Source organism: Dermacentor variabilis, chromosome 3 (assembly GCF_050947875.1).
Source record: "Dermacentor variabilis isolate Ectoservices chromosome 3, ASM5094787v1, whole genome shotgun sequence".
NCBI lineage: Eukaryota > Metazoa > Arthropoda > Arachnida > Ixodida > Ixodidae > Dermacentor > Dermacentor variabilis.
Genome location: NC_134570.1, coordinates 80813176 through 80825192, shown reverse-complemented (window position 1 = coordinate 80825192; position 12017 = coordinate 80813176). Strand labels below are relative to the sequence as shown.

Below are 12017 nucleotides of genomic sequence, written 5' to 3'. Positions count from 1 at the left end.
CATGATGCTGTTACAGTGAAAAAACAATGGACATCCAAATTTTATGCTTTCTTATATCCAATAATTTGTTATATTTGTGTTAGTTATGTTGAGCTTGTTTGCTGATGCGTTGCACCGTCTCACTCATACATAATTTGCAGAATTTTGAGGGTGCTTCAGCATCAGTATGTTCTCTGTAGTTACGTTGCCTGGCTTAAAACAACAAGCATTGTGAGTAATTTGGAGGGGTTACGGAAAGCATGAATTTTGAAGTGTTTTGCACTTCGTGTTCTTTTAGACATTGTATGCAATAATTCTGGCACTCTTTTAGGGCAAGTGCACCGTTGACCTCAAGAACACGCAACAACAGACGGCCCTCTTCACAGCTGTATTCACAGGAAACTGTGCATTGATCGAGCTGTTGCTCGGGGCGGGTGCAGACATCAATACAACAAACAAGGACGGCGACACGCCCATGCACATGGCCTTGGCGATGCGATCTCACTTACGGATGCAGTCCCTAGACCCAGCGGAAGTTGAGGCCATAACTGCGGTAGGTCACCCTTCAAATAATATTTTTTAGATAAATCAGGGAAACAAAGAAATGGAGATCAGGCTAACCATAAGGATGTCCTCTTGGTAGCTCACATGAGAAAATACTAATGCATAGATGGTTTGCATAGATGCATAGAGGTGGCATAAAAAGCAGGTGGTTTACACACAGTGGTATATACTCGGTTTCCTACAAAGAATTCAGTGCTTTCGAAACTAAAACAATTTTTTACATGACAGCAACAAATCGGAATGTGGTTTATAATTTAGGGCAAAGTTTACTTCATACAAGGCAGTCATATATAAAGCAATTGTCTTACAGAATAAATCGCAGAGATGTGCCTACTGATGACAGAATGACAAGCAAAGTGACAAGTTTGTATGACCGCTTATTGCACAGCTTCCGAAGTGCACTGGTTGCATGCGTAAGCAAAACTTAGCGCACTAAATAATGAAAGTTCAGTGGACACAAATGTAGGACTTGGCAAAACGTTAATTGCATATTGTCGCAACGTCGAAAACTGGGGTCGTAGAGCGCTATTCAGAAGGCACAGCGGCGGGTCGCCTGTTTAATGCCGAGCGCAACTGTGACCTCTTCTTCACTGCGCCTTGACAAAACGCTCATGCCTACTCGCGTTGTCCTATTCTTCATGGAGTACTGGCGCGGCATTTGCGTCCCTCCAAAGGGGAAGCATCGTCTCGATGCGTAATTCAATCGGGACAACGAAACAATCGGACGGAGTACAACTGAACAGTCACACACACACACACACACACACACACACACGCACGCACACGCACGCACACACACACACACACACACACACACACACACACACACACACACACACACACACACACACACACACACACACACACACACACACACACACACACACACACACACACGCACGCACGCACGCACGCACGCACGCAAAAAAAAAAAGTAAAGTTAGGTCGACGGGTACGGCTTCATTCGTACCACATGCACCAACTTCGGGTAAGTGCTTGCGGCGACTGGAGCTATTGTCACTGTCGGGAACGACCTCGTAAATCACGTCACTCAGTGTGGGAATGTGCCATTTGGCAAAACGTTAATTGCATATTTAGTAGGTCTAATATAACCACAAATTCTCCGCGAATTGTGCGGAGTGATACAATCTTCTGACGGCTGTCTTTCCATAGATCGCACAGTATTTCTTGCTGTTTATTAAACAGGGCATTCAAGACAGAATATCTCCAAAGTATACTCTCAGTTTCATTGATCTAAGAAAATCGTCACTTTCTGGGTAGTTTCTTGCTTAATGATGGCAGCCATGAACTCAAAATTTTTGCCTTAATCTGTAGAACTATAGCAAAGCTAGCCATTAGTCTTTAATTATAGATGAAGTAATGAGCTGACTCAGTATTGTGAACAGTACGAGTAAATGAAGTCTTGTCTGTATGTTATGCTAACAACTGTACCTTTTGCCTTCGGTGAGTTTTGGTGGCAGAGACGGAAATGGCCTGGCGTATAACAGGTTTTATTGTGACATTGATTCTCTGAAAACGCCATGCAAATGCTTGCAGTCGTCGCTGCTGTAGGCGTCGTTGTCAGGTTCCGTATAATCTCCAAGTGGAATATATCCTGGCCATGCACTCCACGCTGTTGGTACGAGCGATATCTTCCTAGGGTGAGTAGGGAAGGATGGCCGCGTAGTGTGGCGGTGACTTCTCATGCTCGCAAGGGAGGAAGGCGGAGAGGGTGCGCGCGGTAGGAGGAGGCGGGAAAGGGCAGGTTATTGCGCATCTCTTCTACTCCAGCTGTGGTGCCTGAGCGCGGCCGTGCGCGTCCTACCTTCGAGGCAATTTGCGCAGGGTTCGGAGGCTAGCCGACCTGAAATACCCAGTGGATTCGTGGGTCCTTTGTTTTTACGCGCTTAGTCCACGTTGAAGCGACATTCAGCACGAAGGGTAATTTGCTCACCACTGCATCTCTCTTCACCACGCCAGCTTGATCACGACAGCGAGTATCCGCGGTTATCGAGTGAGATGTGTACGAGTTTGTCTGTGCGCGCGTGCCAACATTTTTTTGACTCAGTAAGTGAATGTCTACAACAGTTTATACAACTGATACAACGACTGACGTTACTTCGTATAGCTGTCTAGTAATGTGCTATTGCAATAATACTTTGCCTTTCGGGAGAAACTGATTTTTCTCGTCTATGCTTTCATTTATCCATGGGAGTCCAGAGTGTAGAACCGCGCACGAAAAATCCGAATCGAGCTTAATTGTGTTCCGTCGGCCGGTAGTGTGACATAGCCTTGATAGATATATTTTGTCCAGGAAATAACCTCCTTGAATAAATTTCTGCAGTACTTTAGTAGCTTGTCAAAAGCACGTTTAGCAGCAAGGTTCCCCGGCAAACTGTCTTGAAGTTTCTTGTGATCACAAGGAACTCTTTGCAAAGAACCGGCTCCTAGGCTTTTGGGTGAGCGGTGCTCCTATATCTTGTTCTTGGGGCTAATAGACCCTCTTCGTCCGTTTGTTCCCTCACTATAAACACACACCGCTTGCGTCGCGATTAACGATTTCTTTCTAGGGTACCTCGAGGTCAGCGTCGCCTCAGAGGTGTCCAGGCGCACTATTATTGCGATAGCAATTATATAGACCTTCCAGGAAAATTTCTGTCGTCACCGTCGGTGTCGGCGTGCACTTCATTGTAAAGTAAAAGTGCGATAATATCGCGTCCGCGCGCCGTCTGCTGTATGCGCTAGGGAAAACATGCGAGGGTGAACCGAAAAGGAGGTCGGCTTGATGCAGCGGCATCTCGCGTGCGAAACTACGGAAGGTGGCGATGGTGCACACCGTCTTCTCATGCGCGCAACGGAGATGAGGGGGGGGGGGCAGCGAGGATGGGGGGCGCGCTAGGAAGGGATGAAAGATGGCAGGTTAATGCGCATCTCCTCCTCTAATCCGTCCGCGGAAGCTGAGCGCGGCAGTGCGCTCGCGCTATCTCGAAAGTAATCTGCGATGAGTTCGAAGGCAAGGAAGCCCGAGATACGTGATGGCTTCGCATACGATGTGCTCTCGCACTAGTTCGTACTTAGCGAAAAGCAGCACGAACGGAAATTCACTCGCCGCTACGGCCGCTTTTCATGACGCCAGCGTTCTGACAGCGAGTATCCGCGGTCATCGAGTGAGATGTATTCATGTTTGCCTGTGCATACGCGAGAACTTCCTTATTAATTTATTTAGTAAGCAAATGTTTCCTGCAAATTATGCAGGCGATAAAACTGCTGACTTTACTTCCTGTGGCTGTTTAATAATATTCTATCGCAATCAATGTATTGCTTTTCGAGAAACTGATATTTTCGCAATGGCTGCTCAAAGGCAGAGAAAAAGCGTAGCAGGTTGAATCTCAGCAGATGCTGGCAAGGTCGCAATAGAACCTGGCACTGTTTGAAGTGAGCATTGCCCCATGCCCCAGCCAGAAGAAGCAGAAGCTTAACCGTAGCCGCATGAAAATGCATGAACATTATTGCTACATGTGTTTCGAGCATAGCATTGCTACTCTTTTTTATGCATTATGATTCGCATGCTGTAACTAGTTAAATATTTACAAGTGGTTAAAGGAGCAGTTAGTGTTTTCTGAACGCAGTAAGAAACATGGTCGTGCAAGCCAAATAATACCGTACTTTATGCAGCAGAAAAACTGCGTCGCTTTGCAGCATAATGCACGGATTGCACTCTACTATAGCCTACTGAGGCTTCTACTTTCTGTCCGCCCTATGCTATATCAGCAATTGTATTACAGCACGTGCGATGGGTAATTGGACATATTTTCTTGTTGCCCTTTTTCGAAATGCCAGTTGTCTGATATCATACGGCAGTGGATCATAGGCATCAGCCATTGATTGATAGCATTTGACCAGAAAATGCTCGTGAGCGTGAGGAGGAGCTGCCTGAGGAGTAGCTGCCTGAGTATTCAGACCCTTCCAGATCTTCGAAGGAGCAGGAAAACAGCGGTTGTTAGCGCATTCTGCGTGTGCTGTTGTTGCTTTTTTGTTGCTTGTGGACACTTTCTTGGACACTAACCTGAGCGCAGCATAGAAAAAAGAAAGGAAACTACAGGAGCAAAATGCAAGGCATTGCTATAAATGCCACCTGAGCAGAGAGGAACTGACTACGCCTGTACACGATAAGTTTCATAAAGTATTTTTTCAAGAATGTATTTCTTGAAGGCACTCCACCTACTTCAGCATGTCGGTGATGTTTCCAGAAAAAGCTGTTTCAGGGCCTCTTTAAATCTTCAAACACGGACAGGTTGGGATAAAAGATAGTGGTAATGATAGCGTGAGAAATGTGTGCCTAGTAGGAGAAGCACTCACACCATATTCAAAGTATGTACTAGCGACATTCCATGAAGTTCTCTTTGTGACATTAATATCAGAAGTTGCTGCATATTGTGATTCAGCAGCAAACAGTGAGTGCCACTTTTCAAAAGCGTTATAAGAGCCAAGTTGTAGGATTTACACTTGAGCGGGATATTGGATGATATCTTGAAAACTGCTGTTATAGTGTACCCTGGAAAAGTGCATTCCAAAAAATATAGAAAATGTGTGTCCGTTATCGTCCCTGTATGTCAGTTTACCACTGTAATTAAAGCAGTAATTTATTTGCAATTTGTTGCCTTCTTTGCATAATTCGAGGTTGCCTATCAAACTTAAAAATTCGAAGAGTTCCGTACTTTAGCATGTAAAATTTACTTTCCTGGCTATATTCTATTTTATTATACGTATGTGTGGTTCAACATTGGCAAAAGAAAAGGTCTTTTATGAAACACGCCTTTCTCACATGGTGGTCATCAGAGGAACTCGTTCATGTACAGATTTTGTGACAGTAACAATCGTGACTGCCTGCCATCACTCTTGATAGTCAGCAAGCTTGGCGCTCTGCTTCCCCTCGAGGTGGACCAAGAGTCTGCTACAAAAATATCCAAAAAAAGCTACCCGAATTATTGGGTACCTTCGCCGCAACATTTTTCTCTGCTTGAATCTGTTGTAGAAACTTTTAATCTGCCATAAGCCTAAATATTCGAATGCATAATGTAACCGCGCAAACGACAGCGGACGAAGAAGGAAACACACAGGACAGGCGCGGATCAACTGCGATTTACTTCGGGAAAGCCCACATTTATAGATGTGTCATAATCACACTTGATAATCATCGGACAACCATCACTCAACATTGGCATCTAGGCGTGAATGGCACAAATTTGCATGCAAATAATTGAACTCTATCACTCAGTGACACTGAAGAGCTGCTTACGCAGCTGCAAGGTTGAATTTTTATACAGTAAGCTTCATAGATTTCTCGGCTCAGTTGTGACGCGAACCTCTTCAAGACTTTAGTGTCGCGGAACCTAGGCGTGCAATTACGACAGTGGCGACAATGGTCAGCCAGTCTGCCAACCCCGCCAATCCTTATACCCCTGCGCGGTGCTCCTGCAGTCTGATGTTTAGACATCGTCCTGTCTGCCTTATGTAGCTGTTGCCACAAGAGAGGGGTATCTGGTACACTACCCCTATTCTGCATAGGACGAACCTGTCAACGTGCTTGATACGTCATTCATTTCTTTTCTTCCTTCCCTGTACCATGTTGCTCATGCCCGCCAGTTTCTTCGGCGCTGTTTCCATCTTCGTCCGTTGTCGTTTGCGCAGTTACATGATGCATTCCAATATCCACCACCAACTAGCCCGCCTCTCCCTGTTAAATACCTAAATATTCGGCTCTAACTTGGGACTATAGCACTAGTACACTAACCAGTGCACTTGGGCGCGTCGAAAGTAACAACGCAGTTCGCTTTGTGTGTATATACAGCTGTAGAGCCACTATAGCTGAAATGAAAGCTCCGTTACATTTTCCTTCCCTTGTTTCTTGCCATGAATTCTGTCTTGTATTTGTTTTCTTCACAAAATAAATTACAATCCCAACCTGCACAACGACGTTATTGGTCTTTCTTTTCACGTCTTTCCCCACGTTGGTCACGCAGCAAAAGGTGAGATTATGTTTTCTACGATATCAAACATGTCCTCAACCTTTTACTTGGCCTGCTGAGCACGAGGTCGCGGGATCGTATCCCGGCCACGGCGGCCGCATTTCGATGGGGGCGAAATGCGAAAACACCCGTGTGCTTAGATTTAGGTGCACGTTAAAGAACCCCAGGTGGTCAAAATTTCCGGAGTCCTCCACTACGGCGTGCCTCATAATCAGAAAGTGGTTTTGGCACGTAAAACCCCAAATATTATTATTATTAACCTTTTACTAACCAGACCTCTCAGGATTAGAACTGCCTTCCCCGACCAATCAATCGCTTCGACTGTTAAACACGCCAATTTTAGCAATGCGTTAGCTAAACCATACGATATATGGTGTCTGCAGGAACCTAATAATGTGTGTATTTTCTTTTTTCCCCATTGTAACCTCTTCTCTAAATAATGTAATTGGTCCTGAGGGTAGCCAAAATAAATAAATAAACACATGAATAATTAAATAAATAATTTTGGAAATAGTTCAGCTTTTTACCAGGCAAACTTATGGTATGGTTGGAAAACATTTTGTCCTCTTCTGAACTTCCAGATTGTAAAGAAACTCTTGGAGAACCCTCAACCTGGAGTTGACAGCACTCTGGCATTGGCATCTTTCTTGGCCGCCAAAGGTGCAGACCTCCACCGAAAGAATAAGTATGGAAAGACGCCACTTGAAATGGCTGGCAGCGCTGCTGTGGTCGAACTTCTCTTGTCCTGGCAAACGCAAAAGGGGTAAGTTGTCCTGTGCGGTAAGCTCAAGTGCGCTTGGTTCTTTCCCTGGTTTAGGTAGGCCAGTGAAATTACGCATGCATATCTGTCATTTTTCTGCACAACTAACCTGTGAATAATGGTTTTTCCTTTGGCTCAGCTTGTGCATTGGGAATCTTTTGAACGCTGTTGGGTTTTTGGAATTCATTGTCCAAATATTCCGTTTGGCAGAGTTGTCAAGCAACTGAAATTAAGGAACAGCGCAATATCACTTTCGTTTCTACAGCAGCATTGCACTCCATTTCAGCGACTCAGGACGCTCATGGCACGTCACCACGATGTTTTTTATGCCGTCGAGGACATAGCATGGTGCCCTGATGAAATGCATGAAAATGCATCGACAAATGTATGTGTAGGGTGCCATGTTGTGGCCCTCAAGCACAGAATTCAATCACTCACAGAGGTAGTTTTTTAGGTAATTGCGATTTCTAATGACTACTAATGTGGTTTATTCCCAAGCCACTCGTAAAATTGATACAGAATAGTAGGTGCCACACTGGAGCGGGGCCCGCTTGCAAGGATTCTTTGTTTCCATTCGTTGCACTCAGTTTGGTTGAGTGAGGGCACAGTTTTCACGAAGTTTGGGAATTTTCGCACAATAATTATACGGTTCTCAGCCAAATCGCCTTTCCTTAGCGGTACAAAGGTAGGATATCAATTCTTGTAATTCTGCCCACCACACCTGTGCTCGGTACTCCGGGCCAAAGGAGCAGTTGATTTCTACTTGAAGCCAGTGATTTTTCCTATTTCTGCCTGCTGTAAAAAAGGAATACATAGGGGGATTTTTGCGTTTATAATGTTTTACGTGAAATATCTACGAAACCGCAAGCCGATGTTCTAAATATAGATTATTTCCTTGAATTACTGTTTGAAAAGAGACAGTCTTCTATGCGCTGCCAAATTACTTTGTCATGTAATATACAGGAACACGTTGTATTTTAGCAAATACGGCACATTGGTTCATTTCGCGTAGTGTGCTTCGTCCGCTACAAATTTAATGTTGTCATCAAACCACTGACCAGTTTTTCCAGTTCAATTGGAAACAGTCAGTGAATTGGTTTATGAAAGTCCAACACATGACTATGTTCACATGGCTACTCTGAGGTTGACAGTTGGGATAGTAGGTGTAGTAACATTTAAAGAAAGCATGACAAGAGCATGACGATAGACTGCCATGTTATGTTTCAGGGATGCAGAAAATAAAGTTGGTTCCACAGAATCAGCCGCAGCTGCTGGGGATGCTGGATCGAGCTCATGCATTTGCAAGATCTGCCTTGAAGCTGATGCCGATGTGTGGTTCGAGCCCTGTGGCCATCATCTATACTGCTCGGAGTGCTGTCGACGCATGAAATGCTGCCTTGAGTGCAGTGTACCAATCACGGGGAGGGTTGCAGTCTGTGAGCAGCCCTTTTTTTCCTTAATGTCAGTTCTTCCTCCTTATTCTCTTTTGGTCAGCTTTTTGCTTCCTTGCTAATTCCAGCCTCATTCCTATTCTTAAACATTAAACAGAAACATGAGTTTATAATAGGATGATAGATGAGGCTCCTTGAGTGCCAAATAGGCTAAATGGCGCAGCCTCCCCAGAGACAAGTGCGAGGAGGAGCCTAGCTGCAGTACACACCTCCAACGTGACGCGTTTCGGCAGTGTCAATTTGATGTGCTGCTACATTGCCTTCAGTGCTAATCGCATTAACATCGACAGTCTTCGTGCGATGATTTCTGCCAAAATTTTCTCTCCAGTTGTTTAAAAATCGTTTCGGCGTTTACAGTTCATCTGAAAGCCTAGTGGCCGTTTTCAACAAAGATTTCCAGTGGCCCCACGTCTGACTCACTCAAGAGTTCTTTCACGAGCACATTCTCTCACTGACTCGTATGTGCATCATCTCACTCGTTTATTCACTCAGTATAAACTCTCTCACCCACTCACTCTTCTATATTTGTATCCTTGGTCTGTGCAGCTGAAAGATTCGGCGGCAGCAGTGAAGCAGGCAGGCAAGCTCAGAGGGAGCTCGAGGCAAGGTTGCAGCAGCTGGAGGAAGCCCACAGCTGTGGCATCTGCATGGAGCGGCAGCGCAATGTCATCTTCCTCTGTGGCCATGGTGCCTGCGACGTGTGTGTTGCAGATCTTGAAGCTTGCCACATGTGCCGCGAGACCATTACAAAAAAGATAACCATCTATTAGAAAAATACTGGCGGGAAAGCTACTCCATCTTCAAACATCTCCAGTCATAGAACCGATACTGCATTAAAAAAGACTTACGCTAAAAAGTAAATGAATAACACAATGTCACTTGGTGAAATAACTGACATGCTCATAATACATGCGATTTCTTTGTTACGCCACACATACGTTTTGCTAATTTTGGGACATTATCTCCACTTTTTTTCTGTGTAGTTTGCCATGTGCACACAGCTGCTTTTGATTTTATCGCCTTTTTCGCACAACTATTTTCCTGAATTGATCGTTGCATACGTTTTGAGGGAACCCAATGGATACAACAGTGGACATGGAATATCTCGGGCTACTTCTCGAACGTCCTGCTTTGCTCAAAATTCCGCGCTATCTTAATCTGTAAAATGCCTCCTGTGGGACTGCATCATCGAATTTAATTCACAGGCACTATTAATCGCGTCTTTTTTTTTGTGTGTAACATCCGTACATAGCATTTTCAAATATTTTATTTTATGTGCCACATAATGAGAAAGCTGGAGCACAGTGCTTTAGAAGTGCCACATTCATGCTGTCATTTTGACAGTGTATTTTGCAGCAGCCTTAGAATTCCCTGTGCATGTAGTGCGCGCCTGTGTAAGCAGAGGGAAATAACTTTAATATGCTTTTATCTTCCTACTTACATGTTGACTGTACATGTACAGGTCGTGAACATGTAAGTACATGTTCAGAACATGTAAACCGCTGTATTAAAATATGAGTTTAGCTTAAATAATAAGTTTGTACTGCTTAACGTACAATAGTTTCGATAAACGCTTTTTTTCCATTTTTCTGCAAATGACATGGTGCTAGCACTGTTTTTTGGTGCTCTCATGTTGCTTTGGTATGTTGAAGTTTTCTTTATTTCCTTTGACTGTAGAAGGTTCACTGAACGTTATTTTCTACAATAATTTATGCTGTCATTTTCTTGAGTACAGAGTGGGCCTCATTTCGTACGTTAGTGTGGGCTTGTTTCTGGAAACAGTGACTGACTCATAAATAATAAATATTTCTTCTCCATTGACTTGATGTCCCATTTACAGCATCATTATTCTTTTCCCGTGACACTTGTTAGTTTGAATTTACGGTTTTGCAAAGGTTAACAAGCTTCTTCCAGGCACATATTTACATGCGAAGTTAGACATGATTGTAATAGAATTTTTTTTAAACTTTACAGTGGCAGGACTTCCAGTGATCTCAATAACGCAATGTAAAAAGTCAGTTTCAACTGCCAGCACTTAACCTGCCTTTTCAGCATGGCGAAATAAGTCGCAATTACGCCAGTGTGGCGAGGCATTTTTATCGATAGCAAACTATTGACAACTACACAAAGTAACGTTCGTAGTTTTATTGGCCATATAGATTCCAGTAAAGATTCCCATGCTAACTACCAAGCATGGTGCCACGTGCCGACTGGCAAACATGTATAGACGTTTCTTGATTACTGCGAAAACACTGTCACAACTCTGGAGTGATGAAGAGCGCTGGTTACGCTCAGAACGCTGCTATTGTACCGCCTCTTGGTTCAACATGTCTGCGAAGCTTGAGATTAGGCGACTTTAAACACTAGGCGTCTGTGAAGAAAGTGCGCGTGAAGCCACCTTGCATCTCGGCTTGACGAATGTTTGCACTCGCCCGATTTTGCGCAGAACACAGGGCGCAAGGGTCCCGTATGTGCTCAGCCGTGCCATGACATCGCCGCCTGGATAACACAGGGCCTGTGTGCTATGTTTTATGGTGTCATGCTGCTAATACCGAAATTCAATGGCCAAGCTTAGTAAGACTAAAGCGGTGACGTCAAAATCACCGCGGCTTACTCGGGAGCCTTCACCTTATATTCTATAATGGTTGGGGAAAGTAACATGAAATCGTGGATTGGCGCGGCACAGGGCTTGTGCTATCCAGGAGGCGATGAACATGCGCAGCCGCGGCTAGACTTAAGGAGACACGCGCTCCCTTCTCCCTGCCTTCTCCCCCTCCTCCTGTTGCTCGCGCGCGCCTGATCAACTAAAGGTGTACGCGCTGTGTCTTAGCTATAGCGACAACAAAATGCAGCTTATAAGCATAGAAATGACTTGAAATTTTCGTAACTCCTTTACCTTGTGGCTCGTAACGAAACGTGCAGTTTCGTACATTCTTAAGTAATATATGTACACCACTAATTTGTCCGCATACGCTTGATCGAGTGCATCCTTATCTAATACGCGACGATGGGTCTCAGTGAGTTTCAGTGAATGGGACTATATGTTAGTAGAGGCCAGAAAATATAAGCGTGATTCCAATGTCTACTCAATTCGCGGTGCTATCTGACCATCATATATATTATGCAAAAAAGAGGTGAGGCGTGCAGGCAGGACACAAGAGTAGAGAAGCGGAGAACACGAATGCTGACTACACTCTTAGGCAAAGTTACACCCTTTGGCTTGCCCCTTCTGCC

The 12017-nt window shown here is 44.5% G+C and overlaps 1 protein-coding gene across 11 annotated transcripts in view; it reads left to right on the top strand.

Annotated features, from left to right (window-relative positions):
- LOC142575940 (E3 ubiquitin-protein ligase MIB2-like) overlaps positions 1 to 10604 on the top strand; it is a 291148-nt gene extending 280544 nt beyond the window's left edge. For 9 of the 11 annotated variants that reach the window (XM_075685763.1, XM_075685762.1, XM_075685765.1 and 6 more), the window contains 4 exons: positions 311 to 532; positions 7154 to 7335; positions 8560 to 8768; positions 9330 to 10604. In XM_075685763.1, the coding sequence (XP_075541878.1) occupies positions 311 to 532; positions 7154 to 7335; positions 8560 to 8768; positions 9330 to 9553 (837 nt within the window). In that variant the 3' untranslated portion in view covers positions 9554 to 10604. Of the gene's footprint in view, positions 1 to 310; positions 533 to 7153; positions 7336 to 8559; positions 8769 to 9140; positions 9242 to 9329 lie in introns of all 11 variants that reach the window. The other 2 variants (XR_012826743.1, XM_075685771.1) reach the window with 2 other exon arrangements.
- The last annotated feature ends 1413 nt before the right edge of the window (positions 10605 to 12017 follow it).